Genomic DNA, 19838 nt, shown 5'->3' on the forward strand with positions numbered 1-19838 from the left:
TAGTGTGGAGATCAGTTCAGTGCTGGGAACGGAACCAGGCAATCTAAGAACGGCGTCAAGACAACAACATGGGGTAAATGCACCCCATGACACACCTGAGTAATATTACCGCCGCGATCTGTTCATTCCATTCCTAGACCGTATCACATAAGAAATGTATTCAAGGTAATCTATATAAATTATCAAACGCTCGACTGTTTAATTACTTAACCTTAAATATTTAAAGATATAATGAATGATTGAACAAACAAGCTCATTTATCACAGGGATTTTTTTTCAGATTTGGGTCCACTCGGAGGATTGCTTGATCTTGTGCTAAGCGCCATTGTAGCGGGCACAGATGTAGACATAGCTGAAGTCTCCTAGATGTATATGTCAGACTTCCCAAGCCCACAACCTCTCGACATTGAATACGGATCTTTAGATGAGAACTGGCAATCCGAGACGGACAAACGAGACGCGCTTCAACCTGCCTCCAGGTTCGAAGTAACTCAAATTGTTTTTATTCAAATTTCCCTTAGGATAACAAATGAAGGCTCTATTGATTACACTTTCAGTCTATCTACAGGCTTGTGATCCCGACATCTTTCCGAACATGTTGTTGCTGTTGTTGCGAATTGCATGTACAATTCCAGTAACATCAGCTGATAACGAACGCTCAAACAGCACTTTAAAACAAGTCAAGAGCTACCTACGGACCACGATGACAACCGAGAGACTCTTTGGCCTAGCTTTAAGGAGTATTCATTAAGAAAAGCCAGTCGATTACGATGCTATAGTTCAGAAATTTGCCGAACAACAACCTCGTAGAATATTACTCGTTGATCCCATTTTTGAGGAATCTTAAGCGTGACCTTTTAAAACACATTAAGTAGCGAAGACAAATGCATTACAGTGATTTTAGTTTAATTTTCTGGGAGTCGGTTGATATGGCGGCCAATTTGTTCGAAATTTTATTATTTGCAGTTAAACGTGATCATTAAAGAGACACCCGAAAGCATGATGGGAAGTTATGCGTGTTGATTAATTTACCCGCGATCATTCGCATCCAGAAGGCAAGCTTAAGACTTCGAAATCAACGATGCTCTCCCCAACAGCTGGTACTTCATTTCGTGGTTGTCGTCTCTCCTTGTTCGATCTTCTTAAATATCTGCTATCCCATTTGGGTGGTAAGATTGTTTTGTTATTATTTATTCCTACTTTTATTCATTTATTTAGTTCTCGGTGCCATGTTTCTTATAGTTTAAGTATTGGGAATTAACAAGAATTCTTAGTTGTTTGAAAGGGAATTTTTCGTTTAAGGAGTTTACTGTAGCAATTTGTCCTTTCGCATCTGTTTTTTCGTTCTCCTTCTCTAGACTCTCATTCGTTTATACTCGTTTTGGCTATATTGTTTAACACTGCCCAAGCATCAATACACCAACATCTGGGTTCCTTCAAAAACAAATTTTCGTCGTAGAGTCGATGCACTTTCCGACTCTTGCATACAGTAAAATCTCTCCATGATTATATTTTTGCAAAAAAGAACGAGAATGTTCTGTCAGGGAACCTGTTCTAAAGTGGTACGTGCTATAGTCCGACATCATGAGGATGTCAGATTCAAATAAATTATGTACGCTGAAGCTCTGAATCCTTCTTTTCCACTCTACTGCAAATACAGAACTACCAGCATGTCACTTAAGGTGACATGCAAAGAAACATTTCAATTTATTTTGGGAACGGTAAATGAAATTACAGGAAAACTTTAGACACAAAGACTTCTGTCTCAGTAGCACAAAAATGCTCTTTATTTAAAAAAATATGAAAAAGATTTGCCGAAAGTCAAAAAAATATGCTTCTATGATAGCGTGACTAAAAACGGAAAAAAATATTGTGCTCTATTTATTCAAGACACCCTGTATTTTATCGAAGTATAATAAAACATTTATGATTACGCAGCAAGGCGCGTAGTCCTCTGGGCCATGTTTCTTCCATTTTAAGTATTGGGAATTAACAATAAGCGTTCTTAGTTTTTTGAAGGGGAATTTTCGTTTAACGTGTCTATCGTAGCAATTTGTCCTTTCGCATCTGTATTTTCGTTCTCCTTCTTTAGCCTCTTTTCGTTTATACTCGTTTCGACTATATTGTTTAACACTGCCCAAGCATCAAAATCCAGCATCTGGGTTCCTTGAAGAATAAATTTTTAGTCGTAAAGTCGATGCACTTTCCGACTCTTGCATACAGTAAAATCTCTCTATGATTATATTTTTGCCAAAAAAAGACGAGAATGTTTTGTGGAACTTGTCGTAAAGTGATACCTGCTACAGTCTGACATTTCGAGGGTGTCAGACTTAATAATTTATAATAATAAATTGTGTTCACTGAAGCTCTGGATCCTTCTTTTCCACTCTATTGCAAATACAGAACTACCAGCATGTCACCTTGGGCGACATGAAAACAAAAATTTAAAGTTGTATCGTGATAGGTAAATGAAATTGCAGAGAAATTCATTAGTATAGATTTGAATAATGGATAACGATCCTACTAAAAACATTATGAAACCTCTTCAGCAGTTAATATGACTGCTCAACGCTGCTCTTATTTTATATATCTTCAGTGGTACAGAGAGGCATATATTGAAAGATTTTTTTTTGTTCGAGAGTTTTGCGGCTTTCCGAACTGCCTGGATGTTGGGAAAAGCTGCAAACTGCCATATGCTGCTAGCCATCATTCTTGGTTTGTTTGTTTGTTTGTTTTTTTTTTCTTCTTTGAACGCTAGGCTGTATATGCTCGCTTTATCCGCAATTTCACTTTTAATTGTTCCCGTTTGGAGTAATGGCCTCTGTCGTATGGACTTGGTGAATCAGTTTATAATTTGGTCTAAGGAAAATAGTATGATTTGTAATCCGTCGAAATGTAAAGAAATTATTTTTCGCAAGAAAGGTTTTATTCAGGATATTGCGCAAGTTAATAACATTCCGCAATGCACGAAGCCACCCATTTTAGGTGTTAAAGGAGAATTGTAAATATAGCGAACAAGTACGTGCAAAGTTGATTAAGGCAAATAAGTGTCTGTTTGTACTAAGATCTTTACGGAAGGAAGGTTTCAGTCAAGGTGAAGTAGACCACCTAATTAGCGCCTTAGTTTTACCAAACTTCACTTATGGTCTGCCTGTTTATGGCGCTATAGACTCAGATCTCACGGTCATACAAAACTTCATGGACAGATGCTTTAAAAGGAAATACACATCTAAGAGAATAGACATTCGAGAACTTTAGAAAAGGCAGATAAGAAGATTTTCAAGGTACGTTCAGTGGATCCCGATTGCGCGCTTAGTCACATCATTCGGAAGAAGAAAGAAACAAAGTACCAACTCAGAAACAGAAGTGCTCGTCGCCCAGATATAAAGACTGACAGATTTAAGAATGTTTTTGTAAATAGGCTTATCTTTAAATATAATTTTTGATCTTTTTATTCTTTCATATAGTATGTTTTATGTATATATATACAGTATGTCTTATGTATTTTCAGACTCCCAACTGCTGATGTAACTTTTTATCTTAGGAGGAATAAAGATTGATTGATTGATTGATTGATTGATTGATTAACAACAAAAAAGTTAGAGAGAGGTTCGGGAAATGGTCGGACATTGTACAAATTGGCAGATAGCGTGACAGCTGTTACGGGTAAATTTACTGATTTTCCCGTGTGTGTTATTCGGTACATATTTATTCGTAAACTTTCACATTTAATCATTTCAAGTCCTTTCATTTTAAAAAAAAATCAAAAAATGTATAAAAACCACAGTAGCTTTTAGAACTGAGATTTTTGTTGTTACTCGCTTTCATCATATGCACCTGCTTGTCGGCACTTTTGTTATTTATTACATGGTTTTTTTAGGTAAATATAAGTGTTAATGGTCTTTCTGGAAACATTGGTTTTCATGGTAGATAGCAGCTGAGTTTATACTCGTAAATTTAATTTCTTTTCATGCGATGGTTTCCAAACCAATCTTGTATAGATAAGCAGAAACCTTTAATTGCTTTTCCGTTTTCTATTTCCTAAGCTGCGCTACTGCAATTGGGATGGGTATTGTTTTCCATACCAGAGCTGTAAATTCGCACCTAAGTTTCCTACTTTAGTGGCATAGAGTTTATTGCATCCGTCTTTTTAATTTTGAGATTCTTTCCGTCGTGGAGACGGATGGAATATTTAAGTAGTTTTCGTTTAACTTTAGAGAGACTTTTTTTCCGCTCCTTTGTGTCCTTATTCAAATATTGCGATTTGTGTAACAATGGCACTTCACACCAGTTACTTCTTAGGCAGGTGCCTTGTACAGCTTTGATGATTACAAACTAGAGTATGCTAGAGGTCATGTCGCTTGTTGGCCTGACCTAGAATAAAAGTACTGCGGAACCAAGATTGTCTTATCCTTGACGTCCGTATAAGCTCGCTCGAAGTAGATCTCCGTGTACCAGGAAATCGTGACGAGTTTCCGTTCTCGCTGCCAAGTCGTCTCTACAGAGTTATTTCCCCCAGTTGTTATTGTGCCGTCCGCGAAGATACAGTTTTCCAGTTTGGGGCGAGAAAAACTTATCGTCACACAGCTTTAGCTTAGCTCCGTCTTCTGTACTCCGATAAAACACGCTCTTTCAATCAATGACACGCGCGCGTTATATCCGAACTTTATAATAATATGATGTGGTCTAACAATGAAAATATCCTTAAATAAACGCCCGTTGGCACGACAGGAGTTATACGTGTTGATTAATTTACCTAGGATCATCCGCATCCAGAAGGCAAGCTAGACAACGCTAGTCCTAACAGCCGGTACTTCATTTCGTGGTTGCCGTCTCTTGTTCGATCTTCCTAAATATCTGCTTTTCCATTTGGGTTGTAAGATTATTTCGTTATTATTTATTCTTACTTTTATTCCACTTACTTTTTAGATTAGCTCTTGGTGCCATGTTTCTTATATTTAAGAATTGGGGATTAACAAGAATTCTTCTTAGTTTTTTGAAGGGGAATTTTTCGTTTAATGAGTTTATCATAGCAATTTGTCCTTTCGCATCTGATTTTTCGTCCTCCTTCTCCAGACTCTTTTCGTTTGTACTCGTTTCGGCTATATTGCTTAACATTTCACTTTCATTGTCATAAACGTTGAAATTGGTCTAGTGGAAAAAAAGCCCAAGTAGAAACATATCTTTAAAAAGTTGTCTCTAGTTTCTCAAAGGAATATTATAGTCATCAGTATTTCATACCGCAGGGGAGTAAATAGCGCTTTGCACGCGTGCTGATTGGCTAGTTTGGAAGAGATTAGCGAGCATTTTTATCTCCGAGCAGTTGTCAAAGAGACAGAATCGCGCGTCAAGAGTCCAATTTCCGACCATTTTTCGGTGTATTAACCGGAATTAATAGATATTTTGCCTTCAATGTGTTATACACAAAAACGATCATTTACCTCTGTGTCGGTGAAAGTCGTGGATACTCGGCTTACCGAGCCACTACGCAGCTCAATAAATATCCACTCCTATTCACCTCTTTATTTGATATTGGTAATGTAAGCGCCGATCAAGATGGCAGCCGTTTATGTTCGTACTTGCCGCTTCATTTCGCTTCTGAACTTGTTTTATATCTTACAATTCTTACAATGGTATGGCAACCTAAAGGCCTCTGCCATCCAATATTGACCAAGTTCAACGCAAAGACATCTTTTATCAAGAATAACCAAGAACTAAAGTTTCCGAAGCGGCCTATTTTAGTTTGATACAAACATGGTCCGACCTGTTTGGTTTTACCAAAAGATTTAACTGTCCACATGGATGTTGAGCTAAATCCTGGTCCCTTGCAAAAGAAACCAATTTATCTGCTAACCTGCCTACCTACGGTTTCTGGCCTGGTCTCGTATCCAGGTAATAAACTGTTGTCTACGAATAATGCTGACACCCGCCAGGTTGGAATTTGTGGTTCCTACTATTCAAACGTCTTTCATCGATTTTCTTACTGGCCTTGTTCATCGCCATTATCATCGACCTACAGGAGATGCCGCGCTGGCCGTCGAGTCAGAGAAAGGAAAGCTAGAAATATTCACAGAATTGAATCCCTGGTTTCTTATCCACGCGCAAGCCGAGGAAGCGATAATTTGCATAAAGGATCCATTTCACATAACCTTTGCGTCATCACACCTGTGAACACAAACAATAACGTATCCTCTAATGTTACTTCGACGAACTCCTCATTTCGTGCAAATTCGCTCGTTAATCCGCGTTCAATTCTAAACTTTGCGGACTTCAATTCAAGATCTGTTAGGAATAAGATCGAGAGCATCATTGACCACGTCGTTGAAAATGACAACAGCCTCTGCACCGTTACCAACACCTGGTTGAATGACGCTGACTTCGTCAGTATTGCTCAGTTATCTGTGGCTGGCTATTCCTTCAAGAATTTTCCTAGAAAATCGCGGTACCGGGATTCTGTTTCGAGACTCTCTCAAAGTCTCATTAGTGGATGGGAAGAAATACAATCCTTTGAATTTTCGGAGTGGACTGTTAAAATGCACGATAGCTCTATGAGATATGTGATAGTGTGTCGACCTCCATATTCTTCGTTACACCCCGTTTCTACCTCTGTCTTTTCCGATGAACTCTCTCAGTTTTTAGAGAATGTTTACTGGAAACGTTTAGTCTTTCGCAACACGTTTCGGGTCCGACCCATTTATCGGGTCATACCTTAGATTTAATTATTACTCGTTCCTCAGATAATATTGTTCTTGCTTCCCCTAAAACTACTTTTCCCATCTCCGATCATTCTATTATTCAGTGTCCTATTGGTTTCTCACGACCAGCTTTGTCATGCAAAAAACTGACTTTTCGTAAACTCAAAAGTATTAATATTGCTGCGTTCTCAGCTGATTTTGCCTCTTCCATGCTTTGTGCAGGCGTACCCTGGGACAACATTGATGCACTCTACAACTGGTTTAACAAGACCCTGATTGACATACTGGATAAGTTTAAAACAAGGACTATGATTAATCGTCCAAAGGTCTCATGGTTTAATGATGACATTAAACAACTCAAGCGTCAACGTCGTCGCCTCGAAAAGAGAGCAGTGAAAACTGACCTCCCTGGTGACTGGAATAATTACCATAAAGTTCGTAATCAGAACTCTGCATTTCTTAAATCTGCACGTGTGAATTATTATTCAAACCTAATTGATCAGTGTGCAGGTGACTCTCGCAAGTTATTTCGTGTGGTTAATTCTTTGTGTAGGGAACCACTTGAGACGGCTCTCCCAGAGCACATTGACCCCACAAAGCTAGCAAACGAATTTGGCACCTTCTTCCTCAAAAAAATTGAAATCATAAAGGAAAATCTTGACAAGTTTCTAGTTTAAGAACCTCGACTCATTCCTGTTACTCCTAAGGAGAATCTGGAGAGTTTTACCGCGCTATCCATCGAAGAAGTGTCTAAGATTGTTCAAGAATCCTCCAATGCCTCTTGTCGGCTGGATCCTGTTCCTACATGGCTACTGAAGTCCTGTCATGATGTATTAGCGCTCCCTATCACTGAGATGGTAAATATCTCTCTTCTCTGTGGTCACGTTCCAGAAAATTGGAGAACCGCCGTTGTCTTTCCTCTACTGAAAAAACCTGGACTTGATTTGGTCTATAAAAATTTCCGTCCAGTCAGTAATCTTCCATTCATTTCTAAGGTAGTGGAAAAGGCTGCACTTCAACAACTTCTCTTCCACTGTGAAAAAAATGCCCCTCCCCTAAATTCCAGTCCAGCTTCCGTAAGTATCACTCGACAGAAACTGCTTTATTAAAGGTTCAAAACGACATCTTAATGAGTATGGATAATAAAGCAGTGACACTTCTCGTACTTTTGTACCTTAGTGCTGCTTTTGACTCCATTGAACATTCGGAGTCGTCGGGACTGCTTTAAATGGGTTCGACTCATTTCTGTCCGGTCGCAAACAACTTATACTTGTTGGTGATAAGACTTCTGATGACTTTAATCTGAACTGTGGAGTCCCCCAGGGTAGTTGTATGGGGCCTATTTTATTCACTCTCTACGTCTCCCACCTCTTCAACATTATTTCTCAGCATCTCCCTTCCGTCCATGGTTATGCTGACGACACCCAGATTTACCTGTCCTTCCGACCTTGCTCTATCCATTCCGAAATTAACGCTGTCTCTGCGATTGAGATGTGCATTGCTGATGTTCGTTCTTGGCTTATTGCTAATCGTTTAATGATAAACGACGCAAAAACTGAGTTTCTAACTATTGACACCCGCCAATTCAACAACTTGAAAAAACATCTATTGAATCTATTATTATTGGTGACACCCTCATTAAACCTTTAGAAAGCGTCCGGAACCTTGGGTCCTGGTTCGATGCCCATATGCGAATGAACGTTCATATAGGCAAGATTTGTAGCAAGGCTTTTCGCGGATTATACAACATAGGACAGATCAGAAAATTCCTTACTGTTCAATCGACTAAGACACCACTCCACGCCTTTATATCCTCACACCTTGATTACTCTAACGCACTTCTCTTCGGTTTACCTAAATATCAACTCGATCGCTTACAGAAAGTTCAGAATGCTGCGGCTAGAGTGATTTTTCAGATTTCAAAATTTGATCATATCACACCTGCGCTTATCGACCTACATTAGCTCCCTGTAACGTTCAGAGTTCAGTTTCAATTGATCTTCTTTGTTTACAAGTCATTACACAACCAAATTCCTCCCTACATTAAAGATCTTTTGTCCCTGAAACCAGCTACTAATTATAATTATGCTCCTCGCTTGTCTACTCAATCTCTTCTGTTCGTTCCAAAAGCCAATGCAACTGCTCTTCACTTGGGGACCGGGCCTTTGCTCATGCTGCACCTGTTTTATGGAACTCGTTGCCATTAACTATAAGAACGAGTAGTGGCCTCGCCATTTTTAAAAAGCAACTAAAAACATATCTATTTAGGAAAGCTTTCAGTTTGTTTCATGTTTATTGCCTTGAATATTTTAATTTTAATTAGTATAGAACTTTAACTTATGTAAAGCGCTTCTGAATATTGTCTTTAGTTTTAGCGCTATATAAATCCCTTATCATTATCATTATCATTACCTCTACGACGGTAAATAACTGTCAAATATCGTGATGTCGATAACTGTAATTTTTTACAGGAATGAGGACTGGCCTCCTTATTATAATCTGTTGGTTTCCTACAACATCAGCGAATCGTTGTGACGCATCTTATTCCATACAAGATCGAGTCCTGAAGAACCACACAATTGCGATCAGACCAGCTGAGAGGATAGAAGAATGTGCGTTATTGTGCGTGGATTATCCCGACTGCCACAGCATTAATTTCTATCAGAAGCACAAAATATGCGATCTCAATGACAAGACACATACTTCCCATCCGAAGGATATGATTTCATCTGCACTTTCAAACTACATGGAGAATATCCTCAGACCATACCTGTGCAACCAAGACTCGGAATGTGGCTCGGGGTTACCTTGCTCCCCATTAGAGAAGAAATGTGGTAAGTCTCGCTGCTGTTGTTTTCCTAGACAGAGAATCTTAGCAATAAGTCATCAGGCGTAATTTGAAACCAGTTACAAAGTTATGTAATATCCTTCTCCATATTTGGCGAGTCCTAAGACAGATGAGAAAGTCATATATCGGCTTTGATTTAAGCGAGGTCTGTTAACTTTGACATGAAAGTTGTCCATACCATTTCCCGTGTATGATTGGTCTAAACAAAACCAAAGCAAATTGATATGGCCGACAGAGGATTGGGACCATACTTTTTCTTTTTAGCTTTTTCGTTAGAACGGCAACGCCAAGGAGGACGTGACAACAAGTCACAACAACAACAGCTGTGCACTCGGACTAAACCAACGTAGATTAGATCGTACATACCTAAAATTTTCATGATAGTGATTGCATGTGTCCTCAACCGCCCCACACAAGTCATCGCAGCTCGACTTTAAATTGTGATTGCTCCCACAAATTTCAACCGACGCCATTCAAACTGCTCTTTACGTGAAGCTCTTTCTGTGCTTTTTCAAGTGAACTGGGCACCAAGGGTCATAAATATCAGAGACAAAAATGCGGTATTAAAATGTGGGGCTAGCCTAAGTTTTAAAAAATTTGAACCATGACGCCATGTTTCATAACGTCATGGTATAAATAAAACTGTCCATGGCCCGGACTGGTCACTTACAGCTGTTATTTGTTATTTAGTTTGCCATCGTCGAACAACTTCTGGAAAGTCCTGCGCCATTCCCTTTCAGTACAAAGGCGTGACGTACAATTGCTGCAGCAATGTCGATTACAATAGATTGTGGTGTTCTCTGGATTCAATCTATGCCTCTAGATGGGAAGACTGCTAGGGTTAACTTATCACGTGTATGTCACTTAACACTTAACATAAGGCTAGATATATATATATATCTCTTGAGTCATTTTTCCGTCAAAAGTTTCCTTTCAACAGGAAACAATCTTAAACAAAGATGCGTAGGATTCGCACGGATTGCACAGGTAATCAAATTCTGGCCAAGTTTTTACAGTGCACAATGCATACCACATTGCTTTTAAAATTTGATCATTTATCTAGACTACAATAAAAAAATTTTAAATTTTCTTCAGTTAGATGGCTCTTGAAATCTTGATTAAGGGCTGTGGATGACAGACGAATTCACTAGCATGATATAGATAAGATAATCTACCTGATTTGGATCCCTTTACTAGTTTACAGTAAATTGAAATCGAGTGCTGTACAGTTCTTTTTGTTGTAGCGTCAAGCAACTTATAGTAGGTGTATCCACTTGGATGGGGTGCTGGTCCATCGTAAGCGGCCCCGTATTGTTTTAGGTCTGCTGATACCCACTTCAGAATCTCGGATGGAGAGGGACACCGCAAGTGTGAACTATTTTACTCTAGAACACAACGTAATAACCCAAACAGGAGTTAGACCAGCACCTTCCGAGTCCAGTTCGTTAATCATGGGGCCACCATCTTCCCACACTAATATAATTGCTACTTTATTGTCATTAAAAGTTGAAAATCAGATTTTTGCAAGTGTGAACTATTTTACTATAGAACACAACGTACTAACCCAAACGGGAGTTAGACCAACACCTTCCGAGTCCAATTCGTTAATCATGGGGCCACCATCTTCCCACACTAATATAATTGCTACTTTATTGTCATTAAAATTTGAAAATTAGATTTTTGCCCACGATTTGCCCTATCTCGCTTAGTGGCAAACTATTGGAGTAACTGTGTTAAAGCCTACATAAAATCGGATGATGACAAACAAGCTGTCGCTAAGCTCACTTCGAAATTGAAGTTTGCTAAGTAGCTGTTTATGCAGTGATTTTAAAGGGAGAACTTATTGCTTCTGTTTCTCCCAGCTATTCAAATAATTAAATATTGAGAAATGTTGAAATATTTTGCCCTGAAGACATTTATTTCTAAATGTATGCGAACAATTTTCACAATAGAATATACCAACGAAATATCTCAAGTTGCCAACACTACTAAGAGTCATCCATATAGCCGGCGAAGAAGTGAATGTTGTGATACAAAATTATTGAAAAGAAATCTTAATCTATGAAGCCCCAGTGAAATTGAAAGGCGTCAAAGCGTCTCTACCGTCGCGGAGTTCAACTCGGTTAACTTTGCAACCATGCTGCTGGTTGAAATAAATCTTTCTAATTTAATGGGAAATAAGAACCTCATCGATCCACGTGGGTTCTGTTATACGTAGCTTGATGGTTTCATTGATTTCACGGTATAGAGTAATGCGATGTTATCGTCAAAGTCGCGAGTTCGAATTCCACAAAATCCCTGGATAGATTATTCTGAATACTTTGCACAGTCATATCAGTGCGTGAGATGACTCCGTTAAGTCTTTACACCCTAACATCAGTATGCAAGTTCTCCATACTGTTCTCTATACATATCCTATGGTACTGATAAGGAAGATTTGATCACAGCTTCAAACCGGTGGACGATCATTTCCTTTATTCTTATCATCTTAATGAATGATTCGGAGTAGTGTTACTGTAAGGTGATATCAGATTCTGGTCCCTGTAATAGTTTAAGGGATTAACACACATATATAATCAATGAAATGGGAATTTGTGAAGCAAAAGTCTTCTCTCCTTCTGTCTATCTTCGTTTGAAGACTCTTCCTTTCATTTTTCCAGTATTGTTGATGATAAGTTACCAAAAAATAAATAGAGTTTACAGAATAGAATGAGGAAAGCAAAGCAAGACTGAATAGGTGTCACCTAGCATCAAAAATAGTTCGCGGTTGCCAATCACCCTAAAGAAGTTCTTTTTCACTTTCTTTAATTTCAATTCTTAAGACTGAGTGAAAATGTTCTTTACCGGGTCCTTGTCTGATACAAGAAAACCATTTTTCTTGTGTGCGGCTCTGAAATGCTGGAAAGCCGCTGATCAACATTTAAAAGATAAACTCTTAGCTGGATATGAGTTCCCGTTCCAATGCGGTGGAGGGAGCGAACTTAGGTGAGGGTCGAACTAATTAATTCGGAAAACCTCAACCGTTTACCAGCACAGCATGCTTCTACGCTATGCTGTTTACTGATGAGCAGCCTCGCGTAACATAAACATTTAAGTTAAAATTACTGAAAAGATACGCGGCGTTGTTGTGGGAAGAAACTGTTATAAATGTCATGCTTAGGTAGCGAAACATAGGTTCAGAGCGATGAGGAGTCGAAACTCTCACTTTCCCTGGGTAGTTGGAGGCTTGTTGTGTGTCTTCCAATACTACAATATCTGGCGTCGAGAACAAAAGTGATTCATCAAAACAAAGACAAAGAGGGAGATGGAGATCACCACGTTTTTGATATCAAATACGTTGAATTTTTCTCTGTAAGGTAAGAACGTATCATGTTATAACAAAAGAATAGAGATAGAAACCCCGCGTTAGAACACATCACATTCAAATTGGTCTGTATTCATTCATAGGTTATCTTAATTCTAATATTTGATTTAATTATTCGAAATAAGCATCTATTTTCGAAAACATACTCAAACGAGTGGCAAGCGACCCTTTTATGATAAACAGGAAACGTAAAGTAAACGTTTTTGCTCCGTTTTGTTTTTTAAAACGGGGAATCTCTAAAAGCGGGAATCTTCAAAATGAGGAATCTTTGAAAGCGGGAATCTTTACAAACGTAATAATTTTTTTGGCAGGTGGCAGTGTCACTCGATTATCATTTCTTTTATCAGCCTGAAAGATGAGTCAGTTATCAGCCCTGTAAGCAATCATGATTGACTACTCTGATCTACAGTATTATCTTCAGGGTTCAAAATAACAGCCAGCTGCCGTTTTAAAAGCTTTCTGGAAACGTAAACAAGTAAAAAGTTTCGAAATTTGAAACAGGGAGTATTTTTGTTTACAGTATTCAGCTTTTACGTATTTGTTCAAGCGTCTACTTGTAGCCAGACTTACGATCTTAGATCGTCTTGTTATAAAATTGTATAGTCTAACAATAAAAATTTCATTAAGAAACATCCGTAAACATGGGAAGTTATACGTGTTGATGAATTTACCCGCGCTCATCCGTAATCCAGAAGGCAGGCTAGAGACTTTAAAATCAACAATGCTCTCCCCAAAAGCTAATACCTAATTTCGTGGTTGTCGTCTCTCCTTGTTCGAACTTCTTAAATATCTGCTATCCCATTTGGGTGGTAAGATTATTTCGTTATTATTTATTCTTACTTTTATTCTTAGATTTAGTTCTCGGTGCCATGTTTCTTACTATTTAAGAATTGGGAATTAACAAAAATTCTCCTTAGTTTTTTGAAAGGGAGGTTTCGTTAAGCGTGTTTATCGTAGCAATTTGTCCTTTCACATCCGCTTTTTCGTTCTCCTTCTCTAGCCTCTTTTCGTCTATACTCGTCTTGGCTATATTGTTTAACACTGCCCAAACATCAATACATCAACATCTGGGTTCCTTGAAACATAAATTTTCGTTCTACGATCGATGCACTCTCCGACTCTTGCATATAGTAAAATCTCTCTATGATTATAAGTGGTACCCGCTACAGTCCGACAATATGAGGGTGTCAGATTAAAATAAATTATGTTCGCTGAAGCTCTGAACCCTTCTTATCCACTCTGCAGCAAAAACAGAGCTACCATCATGTCACTTAGGGAGACATGGAAACAAACATTTCAAGTTATTTTGGGAACGGGAAATGAAATTTCAGAAAAACTCATCTGGCCAGTTTAATTTTAGACACAAAGACGTCTTTCCCACTTCGGAGCAGATGTTATTTCATGACAGGACGGAAAAACGCGTGGACTGTAAGTACCTCCCGTTGTCCCATACAAAGCCTTAGAAAACTTTTCTAAGGCTTTGTATGGAACAACGGGAGGTACTTACAGTGCATGCATTATCCGTCCTGTCATGTTTCTAATACGTAGGCTAGCTAGCAATTATCCTATCAATAAAATGTTACGAAACGTCTTCAAAAGCTCAACGCTGCTTTCATTTCATATATCTTCAGTGGTACATAGAGGCTCGAATCTGGTGTCTGCGCCGCTTAAATGTAATGCATCTATCATCGGCCATCCCCTGGGGGGGACCCCGGGCAAATTCAACGTTGAATGGGGACTTATACCGGGATTTGAACGATTAACTTACCCTGGAGGCGGGGGAAATGAGGGAGGTTTGTTTTCCAAAAGCCTTGCACCGCGGGGAAAACAGGGGACTTTGCAAACGAAACAGGTCAATTTAAAGTTGTCTTAAATGAATAAACATGAAGACCGCTGTGCAGAAGAACGTGGTCCGCCTTTCTCCTCGTGTTTGTGATGGCGACCTCGGCGGATGGCGCAGGTATTGTAATGTAAATCCATTTCCATCGTGATATTTCCGCTATTTTTTGTGTAATTGTATTTAGCAGTACATTGAAATTTGCATTGTTACGAACATGTAAGCATTATTAAAACATGACATTTCGTTAAGGGTATAAAGTACTGTTTTCTTGTCAGGTTTCAAGCTGCTCAAGGTGATTCCCCTCAGGGAGGGGAACTTTGATTCCTCTGTGTCCCCACCTAGGAGGGGGAAAATAAGAACTTTGACAGGGTCCTTTGCAAAGTCCCCACCCTTGCCCGGGGTCCCCCCCCAGGGGATGGCCGATGATATGTGCTTAATCAGAGGAAAAATGACTTACGATATCACCAGCACAAAAATGCTCTTTATTTAAAAGCATGAAAATTATTTGACGAAAGTCAAAAATAGATGCTTCTATGATAGCGTAACCGAAAAAAAGGAAATAAATATTCTACTCTATTTATTCAAGACACCCTGTATTTTAGCGAAGTATAATAAAACATTTATGACTTCAACAAATTGCCAAGGCAATAAAAAAAAAACATGAATAAAAGGGGTAAGTTTCTAAAGAAACTGTGGTGCTGCGTCAGTGGGAGAGTATAACAGGTAATTGGCCACCGTAAAGAGTTTAAAAGCTGAGCGTTAGCCCTTCGTCCAAGCGATCCAGGAGGCAGGCTAAAGACTTCAAAATCAAAATGCTCTTTCCAACAGCTGGTACTTCATTTCGTGGTTGCCGTCTCTACTTGTTCGAACTTCTTAAATCTCTGCTATCCCATTTGGGTGGTAAGATTATTTCGTTATTATTTATTCTTACTTTTAATCCACTTATTTTTTAGATTAGTTCTCGGTGCCATTTTTCTTACATTTTAAGTATTGGGAATTGACAAGAATTCTTCTTAGTTTTTTGAAAGGGAAGTTTTCACTTAATGCATTGATTGTATCAATTTGTCCTTTTGCATTTTTTTCGCTCTCCTTCACTAGCCTCTTTTCGTTTATACTCGTTTCGGTTATATTGTCTACCATTGCCCAAGCATCAAAACACCAACATCTGGGTTCCTTGAAATATAAATTTTCGTCCTACAGTCGATACACTTTCCGACTCTTGCATACAGTAAAATCTCTCTATGAGTATATTATTGGAAAAAAAAAAGGACGAGAATGTTCTGTGAAACCTGTAATATAGTTGTACCCGCTACAGTCCGACATTATGAGGGTTTCAGATTAAAATAAATTGTGTTCGCTGAATCTGAACTCTTCTTATCCACTATGCTGCAAAAACAGAATTACCAGCATATCACCTAGGGTGACATGAAAACAAACATTTCAAGTTATTTTGGGAACGGTAAACGAAAAACTATATCACCAGCATAAAAATACTCTTTACTTAAATAGCATGAAAATTATTTTGCTGAAAGTCAGAAAAGTGTGCTTCTGTGATAGCATGATCGAAGAGGAAATAAATATTCTACTCTATTTATTCAAGACACCTTGTATTTTATCGAAGCACAATATAGAAAACAAATACGATTATGTAGCAAGGCGCGTGCGACACCTGACACGTAATACTTAAATATTAACGAGGTGAAATGTGATTTCAGCATGTTACCAGGACAATGAGAGAAATGAAAGACCTCTCATGTCCCTGTTTGGAATTTACAGTGCAATGACCCAAGTTTTTATTTCCTTTATCCGGCATGATTATCATTGTCATAAACGTTGACATTGGTCCAATCGAAAAAAAAAAACCCAATTAGAAACATGTCTTCAAAAAGTTGTCTCTTGTTTCTAAAAGGAATGTTAATCATCTGGGCCCAGTTGTTCGAAGGCCGATTAGCGCTAACCCAGGGTTAAATTTTAATCTGCGTTTCTTTATTCCTTTACTCAAAAGCCTTTTTGGGAAAATTTTCAGTGTCCTTTTTAAAGCATCAAGTAGTCATACTCTAAACAAAAAGAATTCGACTGAATTTTCTTGTAAAGCTTTTAGATCTGAAATCGGATTTCACACTAACCCTGGGTTATCTTAACCCAGCTTTGAACAACCCGGCCCAGTATTTCATCCGCATGGGTAAATAGTGTTTTTCACGAGTGTTAATTGTCTAGTTCGGAAGTTATTAGCAAGCATTTTTATCTCCGAGCAGTTGTCAAAGAGACAAAATCGCGCGTCAAGAGTTCAATTTCCGACCATTTTGCGGTGTATTAACCGGAATGAATGGATGATATGTTTTCGATGTCAATATATACAAAAACAATTATCTACCTCAGCGTCTATGGAAGTCGTGGATACTTTCCGAGCCACTTCGCAGCTCCATAAAATTTCCACCCCTATTCACCTCCACGACGGTGAATAACTAAAGTAAAATATCGCGATTTCGATACTTTTAATTTTCTACAGGAATGAGGACTGGCCTCCTTATTATAATCTATTGGTTTCCTACAACATCGGCGAATCGGTGTGACGCATCTTATTCTATACGAGGACGAGTCCTGAAGAACCACACAATTGCGACCAGACCAGTTGAGAGGATAGAAGAATGTGCGTTACTGTGCGTGGATTATCCCGACTGCCACAGCATTAATTTCTATCAGAAGCACAAAATATGCGATCTCAATGACAAGACACATACTTCCCATCCGAAGGATATGATTTCATTTGCACTTTCAAACTACATGGAGAATATCCTCAGACCATACCTGTGCAACCGAGACTCGGAATGTGGCTCGGGGTTACCTTGCTCCCCATTAGAGATGAAATGTGGTAAGTCTTACTGCTGATGTTTTCCTAGTCAGAGAATCTTAGCAACAAGCCATCAGTCATAATTTTAAACCAGTTACAAAATAATGTAGTATTCTTTTCCGTATTTGGCGAGTTCTAAGACAGTTGAGAAAGTCATATGTCGGCCTTGAATTGAACAAGATCTGTTAACTTTGACATGAAAGGTGTCTATACCATTTCCCGTGTATGATTGGTCTGAACAAAACCAGAGCAAACTAATATGGCCGAGTCTTCCTTGGCGTTGCCGTCCTGATTGCTTAAGGTCCCTATTTTGCAGAGGAAGGCTAAGAAATGGCACAGTTTTAAAACGCACTTGCTGAGCTATTGTGAGTTCTGCTAATTAGATCTTTTGTTTTGATTTTATTTCAATCTCATCTGGAATTTCTACATTAATGTTAGATGATATGTTTTGTATTAGAAGTAGTTATACGAGAATTTCACGGAACACTCTTCGACCAGCTTAAACCGCCAATTGTTTGTTTGCTTTATTTGAACGATGACTTCTATCTTTTTCCACACGTGGGAAGTCTTGCTCACGATGACTTGTCGACAAAAAGTAATCGCTTAAGGTCGTAATAATTTTTTGTTGATCTGAGTTTTACCGAACTCGATAAAGCATTCGTTTGCACACCGAGCTAACCCGTTTGGGATCAATTTTTTCAGAGCCCTAGTCAATATTATCTTAAATTGAACCGAAAGCTCAGTTTTGAATAAGCTTTGTCCTACTTGACAGTTCTCTGTCATTAAGCCGAAAGACTGTTCTCAAGAATGAGATATGATCATCCATGAGCTGATCATCCACGGGGTGAAATCCTTAGGAATACTGCGAAAATCGATAGCTGGAAGAAGCCATGACACTATGACGGCCTAAGACAACAAGTCACAAAAATAACGGCTGTGCACTCGGACTAAACCAACGTAGATTAGATCGTACATACCTAAAATTTTCATGATAGTGATTGCATGTGTCCTCAACCGCCCCACACAAGTCATCGCAGCTCGACTTTAAACTGTGATTGCTCCCACAAATTTCAACCGACACCATTCAAACTGCTCTTGACGTGAAGCTCTTTTTGTGCTTTTTCAAGTGAACCGGGTACCAAGGGCCATAAATGTCAGAGACAAAAATGCGGTATTAAAATGTGGGGCTAGCCTAAGTTTTAAAAATTTGAACCATAACGCCATGTTTCATAACGTCATGGTATAAATAAAACTGTCCATGGCCCGGCCGGACTGGTCACTTACAGCTGTTATTTGTTACTTAGTTTGCCATCGTCGAACAACTTCGGGAAAGTACTGCGCCATTCCCTTCCAGTACAATGGCGTGACGTACAATTGCTGCAGCAGTGTTAATCACCACAGATTGTGGTGTTCGCTGGATCCAATATATGCCTCTAGATGGGAAAACTGCTAAGGTTAACTTATCAAATGTACGTCACTTAACATAAGACTGGACATAAAAATATCGTGAGTCATTTTTCCGTTTAAATTTTCCTTCATCAAAATAGCCAGTAAAAATAGTAGCTTTATAGGGAATAAAAACCTAAACGCACGAAAATAAACTGTTCAGGAAATGATGTTAAACAAAGATGCGTAGGATTAGCACGGATTGCACAGGTAATCATATTCTGGCCAAGTTTTTCCAGTGCACAACGCATACCAAATTGCTTCTAAGATTAGATCATTTATCTGGACTACAATATAAAAATTTTCAATTTTCTCAAGTTGGATGGCTCTTGAATTCCTGATTAAGGACGGTGGATGACAGAGGAATTCTCTGGCATGCTGTGGATAAGATAATCTACCTGATTTGGATCCCTTTACAGGCTTAAAATAAATTTAAATCGAGTGCTGTATCAACTTTTTCCAACAGTTCTTTTTGTTGTAGCGTCAAGTAACTTATAGCAGGTGTATTCACTTGGATAGGGTGCTGATACCCATTTCTAATTCCTGAACGGAGAGGGGCACCGTAAGTGTGAAATATTTTACTCTAGAACACGGCGTAGTGACCCAGACGGGACTCAAACCAGCACCTTTCGAGTCCCGTTCGGTAATCATGGGGCCACCATCTTCCCGCACTAATATGACTGCTACTTTATTGTCATTAAAAGTTGAAAATTAGATTTTTGCCGACAATTTGCCTTATCTCGCTTAGCAGCTATCTACTGGACTAACTGTGACAAAGCCCACGTAAATTGGTC

The 19838-nt window shown here is 38.8% G+C and overlaps 1 protein-coding gene across 1 annotated transcript; it reads left to right on the forward strand.

The window, feature by feature from the left end:
* Positions 1-263: 263 nt before the first annotated feature.
* Positions 264-19760, forward strand: LOC149041335 (uncharacterized). The gene is made up of 5 exons (XM_089180625.1): positions 264-479; positions 569-1169; positions 9167-9529; positions 17257-17619; positions 18903-19760. The coding sequence occupies exons 2-5, from the start codon at positions 1082-1084 to the stop codon at positions 19049-19051; spliced, it is 963 nt and encodes a 320-aa protein (XP_089036751.1). The 5' UTR covers positions 264-479; positions 569-1081; the 3' UTR covers positions 19052-19760.
* The last annotated feature ends 78 nt before the right edge of the window (positions 19761-19838 follow it).

Source organism: Pocillopora damicornis, chromosome 8 (genome assembly GCF_964200805.1).
Source record: "Pocillopora damicornis chromosome 8, jaPocDami1.2, whole genome shotgun sequence".
In the NCBI taxonomy this organism is placed as follows: Eukaryota; Metazoa; Cnidaria; class Anthozoa; order Scleractinia; family Pocilloporidae; genus Pocillopora; species Pocillopora damicornis.

Bases quoted from the DNA above. Each gene is read 5' to 3' on its own strand.
- LOC149041335 (XM_089180625.1), top strand. From the start codon at position 1,082: ATGCTCTCCCCAACAGCTGGTACTTCATTTCGTGGTTGTCGTCTCTCC. The intron at 1,170-9,166 runs GTAAGATTGTTT...AATTTTTTACAG, and splicing joins TCTGCTATCCCATTTGGGTG to GAATGAGGACTGGCCTCCTT. The intron at 9,530-17,256 runs GTAAGTCTCGCT...AATTTTCTACAG, and splicing joins CCCATTAGAGAAGAAATGTG to GAATGAGGACTGGCCTCCTT.